The 17,401-nt window shown below is 50.7% G+C and overlaps 1 protein-coding gene across 1 annotated transcript in view; it reads left to right on the top strand.

Annotated features, from left to right (window-relative positions):
* Positions 1–1,063: 1,063 nt before the first annotated feature.
* Positions 1,064–17,401, top strand: part of RTN4RL1 (reticulon 4 receptor like 1) — a 130,394-nt gene continuing 114,056 nt past the window's right edge. Inside the window, exon 1 of the mRNA XM_074263867.1 lies at positions 1,064–1,661. Coding sequence (XP_074119968.1) covers positions 1,649–1,661 — 13 coding nt within the window. The 5' untranslated portion in view covers positions 1,064–1,648. The remainder of the gene's footprint in view (positions 1,662–17,401) is intronic.

Raw genomic sequence — 17,401 nt, 5'->3', positions numbered from 1 at the left:
TCCTCGAGGCTTAGGGAAAAAGCCTGGCTCTCCGTAGAGAAGTCCCCGGGTGGGTAACCGCGGAGTGGTCTTATGACCGCACCCAGCCCCGAAGAGGAGCGTCCCTCCCCCAGGCTCAAAGGGGGCTTGGGGGTGACCCGTGCTCCTTACGCACGCTCCTCCCCAGGACACTAGCTGCAGGTCTGGGCTGGGTCTCCCCGATGCCTCTATTGGGTTGCAAAGGTTGCTCTGTACGACGATACCAATCACTTCGTCCGTTTAGGAGCTGGGCTGGGGCTGGAATGTGTCGCTTTGTGTGGGAGAGGAGGGGCGATAGTCCTGGGGAGACCCCTACACCTGCTAGGGTCCACCTCAGGGTCCACCTCAGAGACAAGGCGCCACCCTCCCCCCGGGAAGAGAAAGGGGAAATAGAGGAAGTAGGGCCCCCGGCGGCTTGGCTTCAGGGCTAAGCTTCCTGGAGGGCGCAGGACTTGGATGGACTTTGTGGGGGGCGGGGAGAGGCAGGAGGAAGGGTTGGGTTCTCCTCCCCCGTCTTCCCCCATCCCCCACTGCCTTCGGAACCTGCCAGTCACCGTTCGCAGCCCCCTTTCTCCCCGTGACCTCCAAAATCCGGGGACCAGCTCGTCGAGGCTGTGCTCGGTTGCTGCCTTTGAAGTCCCTGGGGAGGAGGGGCGAAGGGTCAGAGAGGGGCCGGAGCAGGGAGGGGGCAGAGTCAGGGTCAAGGCCGATGGGGGAGGGCACGGAGGGGCCGCGGACGGGGTGGCCCCGAGCCCCCAGGGCACGGCGGGGCCAGCGGAGCGGGCGGAGCAGAAACACCTTGGGAGGCGCCGGGCGGCTGAGCGCAGCTGCCCAGGGAATAGGACGGCGCTTGGGCACCGCGAGCAGAGCGCACTTTCATAAATTTTGTATGGGAGGCGCTCCGTGAGCGGGGGCGGGGAGCGGAGAGAAGGCGGGAGGGGAGGGAGGGAGAGGAGGGAGGGAGAAAAGGGAGGGGAGTGAAGGAGAGGTGGGGGAGGCGGGGGGAGAAAGGGAGGCGCCCCGTTCCGCGGCTCCTCCGTGTCCTGCAAACGCTCGGCGGGCGCTTTCCTGCGAGCAGCGCGCTCCGGGGCAAGCGCCCATTTGCAGCAGCAGCCCGAGGGGGCGGGGAGGGAGGGGGCCGTGGCCCACCGGCCAGGGGGGCGGCTTCTCCCCTCAAAACCGCCGCCAAAGTGCTCCAGCCGGCAGAGGCGCGGGAGAAGCGAGCGGGCGAGCAAGCGAGAGAAAGAGGGAGAGACGCCGCCGCCGCCGCCCGGAGCAGCTCCCGGCCCGGCCCGAGGCACCTCCGGCGGACTCGCCCGGGCCGAGCGCGAGCGGCCGCCCCTCCTCCGGGCCGGGGCAGGGCAGGGCAGGGCAGGGCAGGGCCCCGCTGCCGCAGCCCGCGGCCGCCGGGCGGCTGTCCCCTCGGCAGCTGAAGCGGCGGCGGCGGCGCGGGGCTGGGACTCAGGATGCCCCTGCGGAGCCGGGGCGCTGGGCAGGAGCAGGTCGCCGGGGCGCCCCCGGCTCCGCGCCCTCGGATTAGCTGCAGCTCGCACCCAGGGATTTGAAACTGGACCCCGCGTGGGAGCGCCCCATCTCCGGCCTCTGACAGAGCGGCGGCCCCGCGGCCAAGATGCTCCCGAAAGGTGAGTTTGAGCCGCAGGGGGAACTTGGGCACCGGGCGCCGGCGCCGCGCTGGAACGGGTCTGCTGCGGGCGGACGCCGGCAAGGGGCAGTCGGGGGACCCGGGAGATCGAGGTAGTGTTGGAGGTGGGAGGCGCTGGCGCCGGAACTTGGGGGAGAATGGCCCCCGGACTGGCCGGGGCTTGTGCCCAAGGAGGCCGATCTGCGAGCTGCTGATCGCTGACTCTGGGGGCTCCCGGGGGGTAGCTGACCGAAGCGGGGCACGAACCAGTCATTCGGAGATTTGCATGCCCGCCAACTTCTGTCCTCTAGCCTAGGTCTTCTCGCGCCGCGAGCTGCAGCCGCTCAGCCCAGGCGGCCGGGCTCGAACCCTGGCTCGGGTGCAGTAGCTGCGCCCCCTTGGAGCTGAGCCTCTGAAGGTCTCCCGGGATTCCGCTCGGCCCCCACCCCCGCCTCTGCCCCCCGCCGCTTGCCTGACTCCTCTGCCCATCCCCGTCCTACTTTATTCCCCGGGGGAGGCGAGCAGAGAGGGCCCAAGCTAAGGGGTGAAGGGGTGGCGACTGCGCTGTCCCTCTTGCTGCTCAAACTTTGCTGCGGCCCCGGCAGGACCGGGCTCAGGGTGTGTGCCTTGACGCGAGCCCGGGGAAGGGCTGGGGTGTGGCGACTGATGGAACGGAGAGCGCGCGAGCTAGCGGGGGAAGAGGCCCGGGAGCCGGCCGGGGAGCGGCCGGGAGCCGGCCAGGGAGGCTGCCGGGAGTGGCCCGCAGGCTCCCCCCTGCAGGAGGCGGCCGCAGCTCCGGGCAGCCCGGTTCGGGAGCCGGGAGAGGCGCGGCAAAGTTGGCGCCGCTTCTGGGGAAGTCCCACCGCGCCCCCACGTGGCTCTGGCGCTCCTGGGCGGCAGTCACGCGGGAGCGGGGCGCTGTCCCCGGGGCCCCGGGAAGAGAGGCTGCTCCTCGGAGCCGCATGGGCTGGCGATCCGGGCCGCCCCTGCTCCGCTCTCCGGGTGCGGATGAGCTCCGCTGGGACCAGCCCCGAGCCGTCCCCCGCTCCCCTGGTCTCAGCGCCCTCCCCGTAGCCCGCCGCCCCGGCCCTTCCACAAGCCGGCAGGCCCAGGCGCCCGCCGGATCCAGCCCTGGTCCTCTGGGACAAAGGCTGAGTCGGGAGGCTCAGGTAGCGAGAGAGGGGCCTGATCCCTGAGCTCGCAGGATCCTGCCTTAATCCGCCCTTGTTTCCATGGCAACAGACTGTGATGTCGTAAGCATAGGATTGTGACCTCACAGCAGGATCAGGAAGGAGAACTCTGGTTGGGAGAAGAGGCCCTGGGATGCGGGGAGACAAGCAGGGGCTTGGTGTTTGGTTTTGCTTTTTTTTGGGGGGAGAGGCTGATCCTATGAAAGAGGGACCAGGGACATGGGGGTGGGGTGGGGAGAGAAAGATCAAGGCCAGTTTGAGAAACTTGAAGGCGCTTTTTGCTTGTCTCTGAGCCACTAGGGGGTTCAATGAAATTGTCTTGGCTCTCCAGAAAAGGAACCAAACTTCTGGGACTTTTTCTAGATCCCTGCTTATTGCCCTCCACGTGGGTCAGCGATGAGAAGCCCAGGAGACACTCGTTAAGTGTAGTGGTTTGGATTGTCTCAGCTCCTAGGCCCAGGTTCTGTCCCGGACCCCAGGGTTCTCTTCTGTTCTCTCCATTCTGTGAGACTGACTGGTCCTGGGTCCCAGATCAGGGGTTGTAACAGAAGGTTGCAGGATAACCAGGTCTCGAATGAATGCAGCCCTTTGAGGTTTGTTTTGGAATTTCTCTCCTGGCCCATGAGATTAGGAGCAAATATTGGCCCCATTTTGCAGATGAGGCTTGGAGAGGCTGAGTATCTAAGATCATACAAGTAGTAGAGTCAGAACTTTGTCCCAGGTCCTTTGATTTCAGACGCTGTTTCTAATAAGACTATGTAGAATGACAAGCTCGTGACCCAGAAGTCTGGACCTGCAGCAGACAGAATAAAAGAGACCCTTTTGGCTTCCCTTGCCAGAGACTTCCATGTCTATAGGTTTCTAATGGTAGCAGTAGTCGAGATGAACTGACAGATATCACTTTCTTTTCAGTTCTGCGTCTTTTGACAGCTCACAGTTAAAAATGAACCATTGAAAGCAGTCCACATGCTATATTTATATGATTTAGGTGCATAAAGATAAATCAAGTACTCTCTCGTATTGTATTTTTCTCTTCTCCTCTGAGGGAAAGATAGTGCTCTGGCTCCTGACTGGGAACCAAGCCTTCTGGGAGACTTTCCTTGGGGAAGGACACACCTACACTTCTCAAGAACTGGTTGTTCAAGATTGGGCAGTCACATGTTCTTGGGACTGCCTATTTTCCTTCTTTGCATAGCTAGATTTGGAGTTTGACCCATTGATGCCCGTGTCATTAGAGAAGTTTCCATTTTGGCTCACCATGAGAATATCGATAGTCAAACTACTACTACTACTGAATTTATGTTATATGTCACTTTAAAGATCATAAATGACACTTACCAACTGTGGACAGTGGACAATCTCAGGATAAATATCCCCATTCTACAAAGGAGGGACCATGTCATGAAAGGAGCACAGTCATGGGATTTGGAACTTGAACTCAGAACTTGGGATGCCAAAGTTAACTCTCTTCCCTCTGAAAATTGAAAAACCCATGAATTAGGTGGCGGTCCTTGATGCCATGGGAGGGGTGTGGTCTTGAAAGATATCATTTTTGCCAGTATTTCTCTTCTCTTTTAACTAGAGCACTTGGCCCTGCTGTGGAGACCACTTGAGCCAGATCACCCTCCCCCCTCCCCAAACTATGGTAACTATGGAGAGTCAAAATAAATTAGAAAGTCCTGCTTTCAGATAGGGTTGGATGTTTTAGCAGAAACCAAACCAAAAGGGCCCAGGCAGATACCATCAACAATGACAGGTGCTCTACTGATTCGTAACAGGTTGTCTGTACCAGGTCTCTAGAAAGCAAAAAAAAAAAATATAATATAAATATAATATATAATACACACAAAACCTCCCCCAAAACTGGTGTTTTGGAAAGCACCACACTCTTAGAGTGAAAAGATCTGCTTTAAGTCCTGGCTTCTTCTATCTACTAGCTATGTGACCTCATGTTAGGCAGAAAGCCTTGTGTCGAATTTGAAATTGTAGCCAAAATCCTTTGCAACTGTATATAAAGAACCTATGATAGTTCCAGCCTCTCTATAATAAAATTGTTGTCTTCATAGTATTTGGGGGGTAGGGTGATCAGGACTTCGGGGAACTTCCAGTAGGGAAATTCCTTCTAAGGATACCAAAGGGGTGAGTTTTCCATAACTTTCTTTTGAGGCAATTGGAGTTGTGACTTGCCCAAGATCCCACAGCTAGGAAATATGAAGTGTATGAGGCTGGATTTGAATTCAGATCCTCCTGACTCCAGAGCTGGTACTCTATCCATTCCATCATCTAGCCACCCCCTTTTCTGTAACCCTTAGAGATTTAATTGCCTAGGACAACTAGAAATGACTTATCCAAGAACATCTAGCCAGTATGTTTCAGAAACAGGACTCCAACCAAAATCTTCATGACTGCAAAGCCTATAAGCTATCAATTCACTACAGCAAATGTAAGCCACTTTGTAAGCTAGTGCCTGATGCATTGAAATTAGTGAATTTAAACTAGATAGCTATAATGTTGGATTTCTAACCAAAAAAAAAAAAAATTATTGCCCTAGGCCTGGAGTGATCAAGTATTTTGCCCATGGTCAGCCAATTAGTAAGTATCAGAGTAGGATTCCAGCCGAGATATTTCTGAGTCTAGCACATACCTATTCATTATACTATACTGCCTCTCCTTGTAATCATGGAGAACTGTACCAATGGGAGACCCCGTTATTATTAACCTAGCCAAAGCTGGGACTTGAAGAATATGCTGGAGAAGGGTTTGGGGAGCGTTGGGGGCGGGGAAGGCAGTGTAGACAGCCTTGAAACCCAATGGAGAATCCAGAATTCCTCCATAATGGAAGGGGTCCCTCTGAGGAAGCTTGCTCTGGCTGGGTCACGGCCTGCTTTCGGCCTGACGGAAAATGGAAGGATATGTGCTCCAGTGGTTATTTGGGGAAGGTGGCTGCCAGGGGGGCCTTGGGCTGGCAGTCTTATCTCTTTGATCTCCACTGCTGCTCAAGCCTAGCTTAAGAGTCCAAATAAGGCTGCCATGTGAGGGGCTTAGCATTCCCAATCAGGGGAAAAGATAGACTCTCCTCCACTCCCCCCACCCCCCACTCCTGCCTAGGGTGGACCAGGCCCCAAACCAGCCCCCACCGTCAGCAGGCAGAAGCAGCCCAGCATCCCAGGCGGGTTAGAGCTGCTGACAATGCTCGGGCTGCACACAGCCGCAGCTGCCCTGGTTTCCATCCCCTGCCTCAGCCTGGCAGTGCTGGGGATATAAAAAGCAATGAGCTGGTCAAAGATGAGAAAAAGGGAGAGGCGAAGGCAGGGAAGTCACTCGGCAACCTTCAGGAAGGAGGAAGACTGGGATGTTTCACCAAAGGGAGCTCGTTTCAAGTCAGAATCTATGGATTTCATTTTTAGAGCTCTGGAAAACAGGATGCAAATCAACAGCCTCTAGGCTCGTTTAGAGCCTTTCCCTAAAGTTTTTTGTCTTGTTAAGCAAGGAAATAGAGTGCCAAATAGGCTTTGTTAAGTGGTAGCCTAATTAATAATTTAAAATCTTGTAGCTGTCTTTCATTAGGATTTATCTGTCCACCAACCACAAAATCAGTCAAAACACACTCATTTATAAGTTAATGCCATCTCTGAATAATTCAGTGAGCAGCTAGATTAAGGCCTGCCATCCTGCAAGATGCCTTGGTTTCCACGGCCAGATGGTCTGACATGGCAGCACAAATGGACCCCCATCCTTTGGGGACGAGGGAACCGATGAGCCTTGGGACTGTCAAACAGTTGGTGTGGCCCCAGTCCCCAGGGTCTCTCTAGGCAGGCCACCAGGGAGCATGCACTATCAATCAAGCATCAATTAAGCATCCAGTTATGCCGGGAGCTTTCCTGGACTCTCCTTGGCTTGACCAAGAGTGGACACCCTTAATAAGAAATGAAAAACTTAGCCCAGAGAGAAGAGGAAAAAGGCTGGGAGGAGCGCTGCCGTGAGCCTCAAAAGAGCTTTTCTATTTGGTGCAGTGATACTGGGCTTATAAGACTCTAGCTGTAGAGCTGAACACTCCTCAGATGGGAAAGAGATGAAGATTCTCCAGGGAATCAGCTGGCTTCCTTTCAGGGACGGAGCACCTGAAGATTTTCAACCCAATCTCAGTTGGAGGGGAAAGACTTAATTCAATCCCTTTCCCCAATCCAGGAATTATTCAGTAATGGAGTCTTGGCAGCTCCTAGTAGAGCCTTCAGTCCCTCAGCCGGAGTGCGATGTTCTGGGTCATTCTGGGGTCTCTGCAGGGCTGGGGTCTGTAGGGAACATGGAGAAGAGGAACTGGAGAGAGAGCGATGAAAATCCTGCCAGAGAGGGAAGGAAGAAGGGGTGCTGGGTAGGGGGAAGCATATGCTGCATGAATGTTCTCTCCTGTGGCCTGAATAAAAGAAAGTATGGTTGTGAAGGCTTGCAGGGAAGTGTTCCCCTTGTGGGTTGTGTGTGTGTGTGTGTGTGTGTGTGTGTGTGTGTGTGCGTGCGTGCGTGTGTGTGTGCAAGAGCTGATATATACACATGCACATCTATATAAATACAGGCATTTCTACATATACATACATATCTATATATTCATTTATCTATATATTTTTATCTGTATATCTTTCTATCCATCCATATATCTAGCTACCTATTTGTCTGTCTGTCCATCTTTATATCCATCCATCCACCTAACTATCCATCTATCCATCTATTTATATATCTTTTTCTTTCTTTCTATCCATCCATCCATCCATTTATCTATCTATCCATCCATCTATTTATCCTTTATCTACTTATCTCCTTTAGAATTGAAAGGGATCTTAGAGACCATTTAGTCTAACCTCTCATTTTTACATATGAGGAAACTAAGGGCCAGGAAGCTGAAATGACCCAGGCTCATAGGATCATAGTTCTAGATTTGAAGGAGACGTCAGGGCTGACCTAGTCCAGCCTCCTTATTATATAAACTGACACTCAGAGGTGTTAAGTGAGCTGCCCACTGCCTCACACAATATAAAAGGAAGTATTTGTTTAATAATTTTTATAGCATTTTAAGGCTTACAAAACATTTTTACACATAGTCTCTCATTTGGTCTTCACAAACCATGGGAAGTAGGCAATTTTATTATTCCCATTTTACAGTTCAGGAAACTGAGGCTCAGAAAGGTAAGTGCACAAGGTGATGGCAATAGGAAGTGTCTGAGGGAGTATTTGAACTCAGGTCTTAAGTGCAGTCTTTATCTACTGCACCACTCAACTGCCTTACCCAAGGCTTCCTGGCTACAGGCCCAGCAACTCCCCACCACACCACGTGGCTCTGGACTTTGAAATCTTATACTTCTGCTTCCATAGGGCGGTTTCCCAGAGGCTGGGTTTTCAGAATTTCTCCATGGGGTCTTTAAAATTCTCCTCCAAGATCTAAAAATGGTATTCTGGCTTTTGGAAGGCAACAGTCAATGGGTAATGTCCTAAGTTTATCCTTCTAGAAGAACCATTCTTGCTAAGTTCGCCACTAGGACCTGACCTTTTCTAAGTCATGGCAAGTCCCAGAGACCATCTAGCAAGAGCCGGGGGTCTGTGATGTACCCGAAGTGAGAAGGGGGCTCTAACACCCAAAGTCTTGGGAATGCTGAGGAAGCCCAAGGCCTTGCCCGTGTGGGAGAGCAAGCCTTCTGCCCTCCTGTGACATAGTAGAAGTCTCAGATTTTACATACCAGCCCAGATCAGATTTCACCAAGCAAAGGAACCCTGGCCGTCCAGCCAGAGTGAGAGAGCAAAATCAGACACAGAAATGAAATGAAAATGTAGGCGATTGCCAAGAGGCTTTCAGTGGTTTCAGGGAGTGAGCTCACCGTCCAGATCTGGCTGTTGCTATAGGATAGGGAAGGGGTGGGGAGCCAGGGATGAAAGACTTTGCAGTGGAGATCTACAATGGGTGGGTAATGGACCTCCAGGCTCAAAAGGGAGGGCGCCACACCTGCTGTAGAGGAAGGTGGAAACTTCCTTGATGAAGTCAGAAAGGGGCAGGAAAGGGAAGGTGCTCAGGGTGTCGGAATCAGTGTCCATCCCTGCTGCGGTCCTGGTGGGTTAAAGCAGTGAGAGGGAACACAGACTGCTGGGAGGCCGGGCCGCCTTGATGAGGAGGAACCACAAATATCCATGTCCTAGGAGGAGCTCGATTGTTCAACAGGGAAATGAGGGACTTACATGGGCTGAGAAGGTGCAGAGGGAGAGAGGATGAGGAAGCGGTTGGGTCACACAGTGCCATGCCAAGGGCTCCCCTGAGGTAGGAGAAAGGGAAAAAAGGCAAAAGAAGTTTTTGCCAGGGCAAGGTACCAGCTGGAAGGGTTTCCAGAATCACGATGCAGATGGGCAGATGATTCACTTAGTGTCCAGGTGCTCAGGGGATTGCCAGTCTTGCCCCAACCACCTTGGGGAGACTGGAGGGTGGCTCTGGATCCTTTGGGCACAGAAAGTCAGGGAGGATGACAAGTGACTGTTCTATTCCACTGATGAGGGCGGGTACGGAGAGATGAGGGGGGATTGGGCAAGAACTCCAGGCAGTATCTATGAACTGGAACCTCCATGGCAACCGTGGCCAGGTCACTGTTCTCCATTTTAGCCCAGTCACAGATCCATGCTCTCCATCATCTCCAAATCGCAGTGTTGGCATTCCCTGTTTTCTAAAGGAGATAGATACCCAGGAAAGAATTATCAGGGATAATAAAGCAATCAAGACAAGGTAGGAGGAGCAGAACCGTTCTCTGCTCGATTGCTAAGAGCTAGTGATGTTTCCCTGCGTCTACCTCTCCCCTCCTGCCAATCTGTCTTGTTAAAATAACATTTGACAGTTAGAGTCCTGAATTGTTTGTATCTTTCCTCTCTCCTTTCCTTTCCTCCCTCCCCCTCCCTTCCTTCTTTTTCTTCCTCTTTCTTTCCTTCCTCCCTCCTTTCCTTTCTTTCCTTCCTTCCCTCCTTCCTTCCTTCCTTCCTTCCTTCCCCCTGAAGCCTTCCTTCCTCTCTGCTATTGCAGGGCAGTTACCCACAGTGCTGCCCTGACGTTGGCTGCCACCTTTCAGGCCTTCCTCCGTTGCTGCCATATTTGTCTCTGGATGTCCGCCCTCCCAGCCCCTCTGCCTTCTCTCTGTATTGGTCTGCTGTGGTTTTGGAGACACAGAAAGGCCTCTGCCAGCTCCTGCAGAAGCACTGATCTCAGAGGCCTCAAAGGGCAGCGGTGGTGCGTTAGTGCCCCCTGCCTATGTTTACTGTGCTGTCCTTGACTAAAGTGGATTTTCTGCTAATGAGCACTTGGCTGCCCAGAGGCCAGTGACCTACCTGTGCTTGGCTTTGTGCTTGGTTGTGCCAGGGACAGAGAGAAGAAGCCCTGGTTTTTCTCATTCCTCTCTCCTGAACCTCTAGTCCCGAATCATTCCTCCCTGATGTGTCTCGAGGCTTCCAGATAGGATGGAAGCTTTGGGGAGAAAAGTCAGTGACCTTTACCATTTACCATATAAACCTGAGCGGGGCATACAACTCCGAGTCACCATTGTCCTGAGCCAGATGGGATTCAGAGCACAGCAGAAAGGGCCCTGGCTCTCCAGGGGCAGAGGACTGGGTTCAAATCCCACTTACTCTTTGTGTGACCTTAGGCAAATCTTTTCTGGGTCCCCTTCATAAAATAAGAGGGTTCTGTGAGATGGCCTCTGAAGCTCCTTCTGGCTCTAGTTCTGGGGTCCTTCTCTCTCCCACCTCATCCCCAAGGACTTGACCCTCCCATATAAATTGGTTACAGACCACAGCTTTATCTACTCTCCAGCCTGGTAGATTCTGAAGCTAGGAAGGAACTGGCCTTGGAACTGACTGCCAACATATGGTTGGGTCTCTTGTAGAATTCCAGTAAGCTCCGTGAGGGCCAGGGATGATGCCCCCTGTCACAGGATGTGGGCCTGGATGATGGGGAGGGCTCTCTCACTCTCTTACCTGGAGTGCTCCCCACCTGCCTCTCTCTCACGGCCTTCAGTGCTCAGCTCTGCTGCTGCCTCCTACAGAAGGCTTTCCCTGATTCCCTGAGTTTTTAACTTATATTGACTTTATATTTCTTTTATGGCTTTTGGATTATCTTTGTAACTGATGCTTCTTACCGGAAGCTAAGCTCTTTGAAGGCAGGGACTGATGTATTTTAGTCTTCATAAACCCACCCTCATATATCTAGCAAGCATATAATAAATGCTTGTGAAATTGCACTGGGACAGACCGATTTTATTTTTTGAGGGAAGAAACTGGAGAAGGGAAGGGGAAAAGGTTTTCTATGGTACCTACTATGTACGAGGCACCTGGTAACGTGCTTTATAAAAATTGTCGTGTTTGATTGTCACACCCTGGAAGGTAGGTGCTTTTATTGTCCCCAAAGGGGGTTAAGTGACTTGTCTAGGGTCACTCAGAAAGAAAAAGTAAGCTATATCCCAGGAAGTCCAGCGGTAAAGGATAGAACCACATGGAAAAGGCACTTTTTGCCTCAGAAGATTTTTCTTTGTCTCTTGTTTAGGTTAAAATGTTTCTGATATAACAGATAAAATTTGGCTGGAGATGAGCCTGTGATTACTGTCTAATCACTCTGAGTGGTTTGGATAATAAACGGCAAACAGCCCCTGCTAAGCTTATTCAGGAAAGTAGCTGTGGAGTCTCTTGTGCTGGCATAGCAAGCCAGTTGGCACAAGGCTGTGTGCTTGGAGGCAGAAACCCACCTGTGCCAGCAACAGGGCGATGGGAAAGGGGATCCCGGGGGCACACCAGCCGACCAGGCTGTGTGCACAGGATCACCCCCTTTGTTGGTGAGAGTGGGCCCCGAGCGCCGGGAGCCCATTGGCGTGAGAGGAGATGTTTTTGCCGTGGGTGTGCTGGTGAGACACGCTGCGAGTGGGCACGGGAAGTGGGTGCATTGGTGTGATCCATGCCACGTGTCTCAAGAAAGCCCTGCGGGTATGGAGTATAGATTGCCCACACGTTGGGTGGGTTGGCGAGATCCACTGGCGAGGGGGCTCCTAGGACAAAACAACTCAGCCCTTACCCACGCCACCCAAACGGATGGTGACCAACCAGGGAAAGAGGAACGTGCAGACTGTTGGCAGAAGTCTCCTGGGAACTTGGATGAGGAGAGGATTATACCAGCTCCTTTCTTTGAACTGGGGGAGTAGAAGCTTCTTTTTCTTACCAAAATCATCGCAACAGATTTCTCGGTCTCTTCCCGTGTCCCATCTCGATTGTGAGAGGGCCCTTCCCTCTGCTTATTCAGAAAGAGATTCATGGGGCCTTTGGGGGCAAAGTTGGCAGTGTTCTGCCCATCACTTATTCATGGGGATAGTGGATGAGGAGGGGTTGGGGAGCTGAGGGGCTTCCATTAGCGAGAAGTGGACCAGGCGGGAAGCCTTGCTCTGCATTTGACATTTCCTGGGCTCGGTTCTACTAGGGAGCTGCCTTTTCTTTTATAAGCTTTTGCCTTTAATGTTCTATTCATGGGCTTGTCTGTGCAGTCCGTGCAGAGGAGCCAGGACGAGGCTGGGCTGGCTGAAGGTTGAGCGGAGCTCCCCCTGGGTGGGGGGAGCTGGCTGCGGGGGTCAGAGAGCTCAGCTGGGTAATTGGGTGGCAGATGTGGCAGAAGCCTGGGCAGAGAGAGCTGGTAGAAGGAGGTAACTCTGCTTTGTGGACTGGGAGCCCAGCTTTTCTTCCTGTCTCCATTTATTTGTGATGGGCCCTAAACCCACATGCCAATTTGTGTTGGCTTCCTCCTTTCCGTCTGTCCCCCGGAGGATGCTACCAGCCAGGCTCAGGGAGCAGCAACTCTGCAATGACTCTCCGGGTTGGGACACTGGACCCGGATGAGAAGAGGAGACTCTCTGGAATCTCCCGGGCTCCCACACTTCTGCAGGAATGTGGCAAGCAGGAGAAAACAGGCTGGGTGTCAGAACACCTGAATTCTGGGAACCCTCCTTGGGTCACGTGTCAGAGCTGGGAAGTTCATGGAGGTCATCCAGTTGAACCTCTTCATTTGGTAAGTGGAGGACACAGATCCTAATCCCAGATTTTGCAGCTGCTGTCAGTGTGACCTTAGAAAGTCCTTTACTTCTCTAGCCACGTTTCCTCATCTGTAAAATGGGGTCAAGTGGCCTTTGGACTGGATGACTTACAAAGCCCCTTCAAGCCTGGATTTAGGATCCCGTGACATAGATATTAACAGCCTCGAATAGTTATGACAGCCTGAGAATCAATCACCTGTCTACTCCAGCTGGTAGGGTGCTCTGCACACAATCGGTTCTCAAATTGCTGTATCTCATCTATGAAGATGAACTGTCAGGGAAGAGCTTTGAGATGTTTCCCTGGTCGTTAGGATGGATTTCACAGAGCTAGCCCAACCCATCCCTCCACCCCACGATCGATCGCCTCCATTGGTGAGATGCTCGGCCAATGATTGCGTTTGATACCTGTGACTCTTACTGTGAGAGTAGCAGTGAAGGGGAAAGCCAGCTTTTAAGTGTGTGGGAAGGAACCTGGATTCAGATCTTGGCTCTGAAGCTTTTTCATATCTGGACTTCTACGTGGTTGAGTCCTTGTTCCCTCAGAGGGGGTTTTTATTGTTGAGTTCTGTCTGACTCTTTGTGGTCCCGTTTGGGTTTTCTTGGCAAAGATAATGGCTTGCGTGTTTAAGATATTTTGGATTATTTGCCATCTAAGGGAGGTGGTGGGAAGGGAGAGGGAAATTAGAACACAAGGTTTTGCAAGGGTCAAGATGAAAAATTATCCTTGAATATGTTTTGAAAATAAAAAGGTTCAATTAAAAAAAAATTGCCATTTCCTTCTCCATATCCCAGATGGGAACCTGAGGCGGAGTTAAGCCATTTGACCAGGGTCACAGAGCAAGTAAGCATCTGCGGTTGGATTTGAACTCAGGGAGATGAATCTTCCTAGTTCCAAGCCCAACCCTCTGTCCCCTGAGACAGCTAGCTGCCTCCAAAACAGTAGCATAGGGCTCTTATTCTTCGGTCAGACATGCTGTTGGCATGAGGTATGCTTCCTATCTCTCCACTCATCTCATGTGCCATATGGTCAAGAGCAGGGGTGCCGACCTAGGATGCCAAAAATGGCGGCCGCACTCAGTTTGGGCTGGAGAGTCCAGCAGGGCAGCTCTGAGCTGGGAATAGAAGCAGGGGCCTCCTTCAGAGGGAGGTTAGTGTTTTACTTGGCAGAATTTTGTGGAACAGAATTCACACTATTGATTCCATGGCAAATAAAAACCTCCTTCTAGACATTTGGGCCGAGGAGAGCTGGGATTTTTCAACAAGGCCCGACCTAACACTAGGAGATAAACTGCAGGGCAATGCTAGCTCAGGCAGAAGCTGGCTCGAGCGAGAGTCTCCCGTCTTGTCTCCTTCCTGACCAGTTGCTTTTGAGCTGCTGCCTCCCTTCCCTTGGAGGGATTCGGCTGTTACCTAATTCTGTGGTTTAACCTGCATCCCTGAGCAGCAGGAGAGGAGCTTCATGCAGGGGCTTTGGAGGCCTTCTGCTCCAGCCCTGCCTCATTTTATAGATAAGGGAACAGAGACTGAGGAGAATTATAGGCAGTTTGCCTAGCTCACACTGAGGAGAACGTGGCAGAGTCGAGATTTGAAACTGTGGCCCTCCTTTTCCCGATCCAGCATTCTCCTACTTGAGTGACTTTGGATAGGTCATCCGAGTCAGATATCCGTTTTCTTATCTGTGAAATGGGAGGATGACAGTTGTCATAGGTAGCTCACACTAGGATGTTTTGAGAACAGGGCTTTGCCAGCTTCACAGCACTGAAGGCATGGAAGTATTACTTTGGATCCTTGCCCTGTGGGAGATACCTGGGAGCTGAGGAGGCAGATCAAATTCTGATTTTCCCCTAGCTGGCAGGTAGTCCAATACATCTGAAATATGTTAAAATATATGTTAAATCCAGTATAAGTATACAGATTTATATAGTTATCTTGCTGCATAAGAAAAATCAGATCTAGAAAGAAAGAAAAAAAAAACCTGAGAAGGAAAACAAAAAACAAGCAAACAATAACAGAAAGAGTGGAAATGCTATGTTGTGAACTACACTCTGTTCCCATAATTCTCTCTCTGGGTGTAGATGGCTCTCTTCATCACAAGAGCATTGGCCTGAATCATCTCATTGCTGAAGAGAGCCATGCCCGTCAAAATTGATCATCGTATAGTCTTCTTGTTGCCGTGTACAATGATCTCCTGGTTCTGCTCATTTCCCTCAGCATCAGTTCCTGTCAGTCTCTCCAGCCTCTCTGAAATCATCCTGCTGGTCATTTCTTACAGAACAATAATATTCCATAACATTCATATACCATAACTTATTCAGCTATTCTCCAACTATGAATATCCACTCATTTTCCAGTTTCTGGCCACTACAAAAAGGGCTGCCACAAATATTGTTGCACATGTGGGTCCCTTTCCCTTCTCTAAGATGTGATATTAGCCCAGTAGAGACACTGCTGGGTCAAAATGTATGCACAGTTTGATAACTTTTTGGGCATAATTCCAGATTGCTCTCCAGAATGGTTGGATTCTTTCACAACTCCACCAACAATGTATCAGTGCCCCAGTTTTCCCACATCCCCGCCAACATTCATCGTTATCTTTTCCTGTCATCCTAGTCAATCTGACAGGTGTGTAGTGGTATCTCAGAGTTGTCTTAGTTTGCATTTCTCTGATCAATAATGATTTAGAACACTTTTTCATATGACTACAAATAGTTTCAATTTCTTCATCTGAAAATTGTTCATATCCTTTGATCATTTATCAATTAAAGAATGGCTTGAATTCTTATAAATTTGGGTTAATTTTCTATATATTTTAGAAATGAGGCCTTTATCAGAAGATTTGAATGTAAAAATGTTTTGGGATAGAGATTTTCTCAGCCACCTGAGGCAGGCTCTAACCCAGACAATGTTAGACTTGGAACAGAACCTTAGAAGCTATCCAGTCCAACCTATACCACAGCAAGGACCTTCTCAAATGGCCACCTGGTTTCCCCTTGAGAATTGTCAGTTAACTTGCTGCCTTCCAGGGCAAATCATTTCTCTTAGGGAAACACTTTCATTGTTAACAAGTTCTGGTTCCAATTTATCTTTCCAGATTTATCAGACACGCTTTTTTACTGGCCAAACTTGCTCCTTTTCACACAGGACACTCAATATCCAGCCTCTCTAACTTTGCATAGGCTGCCCCCTCCTCATTTACCCCTCTTAGAATCTGCGATCTCTTCAGAGTTCAGCTCAAACTTCACAGTAGTTGATTTTCCCTGGCTGTTGGTACCTTCCCCTCTGAAATAACATTGCATTTATTTTTGAATCTACTTATATGTTTACACTTGTTTAGTCTTGTCTGACTCTTGCTGACCTGATTTGGAATTTTCTTGACAAAGATACTTAAGCGGATTTCTTTTTCCTTTGCCAGCTCATTTTACAGATGAGGACACTGAGGTGAACAAGAATAAGTGGCTTGCAAGATCACAGATAATAAATAGCTGAGGTCATATTTTAACTCCAAGTCTTCCTGACTCCAGGTCCAGCACGCCGTCCATTAGCTGTGAGAGTGTTTAGGGAGGACAAGCACCTCTGGCGGGAGACTTTTTTGGGGCTGCTCGTTCACCTTTGGTGTCCACCTCTCACCCACCTCTCAACTGTGGCTCCAAGAAGTGGCTGTAGGAGCAGAGGCCATGCCCTGATAAAACCATTTCAGCAAATGAGCTTTGGGAAACAGACAAGTCTCAAATCCATCAGTGAATCCGGGGGTGGGGGGTGGGGGTGGCCAGCCAGCCAAGTTGACTTCTGTCTTGTCACTGGACTTGGATAACTTTAGCAGAGTGAGGCTTTGTAACTCTGCCTCCCTTAAATCCAATTCACAATCAAAACATCATTTAAATTACGATGTCATTAGTCTTCAAAAAATGAAGGATAAACAATACATACATTATATATATATATATATAGTCCTAGTATCTATACATCCAGTCCAAATTTTTCTCTTACTGTCGAGGGCAACACCATCCTTCTCTGTGCCCGGGTTAAAAACTTGATGTCATCTCTTATTCATTCCACAGATTCAACCTGTTGCCAAATCTTGTCACCTTTACTGTCACAATTATCTCTTGTATATGTCCCCTTCTCTCCACTAATAGATACCAATCACTTGCATCTAAATGCTCATTACCTCTTCCTGTCTGGATTACAGCAATAATTGGCCTTCCTGCCTCAAGTCTCTCCCCATTCCAACCCATCCTTCACAAGCTGTCAAAGTCATTGACATAAAATGAGGATTTGACCTCTCCCTCCTCCTCCATCTCCCCACCCTCCCTAAGAAACTCCACTCCCTTTCCACTGCCTCCAGGATCAAATATGAATCCCTGTTTGGCACCTAAACCTTGCCCCTTCCTACCTTTCCATTCTTCCTACGTATTATTCCCCTCTTCGAATTCCCCAGTCCAGACACACTGACCTATTTATCATTT

The sequence above is a fragment of the Sminthopsis crassicaudata genome, chromosome 4 (genome assembly GCF_048593235.1).
Source record: "Sminthopsis crassicaudata isolate SCR6 chromosome 4, ASM4859323v1, whole genome shotgun sequence".
Taxonomy (NCBI): Eukaryota; Metazoa; Chordata; class Mammalia; order Dasyuromorphia; family Dasyuridae; genus Sminthopsis; species Sminthopsis crassicaudata.
This window is presented reverse-complemented; position numbering and strand designations above follow the sequence as displayed.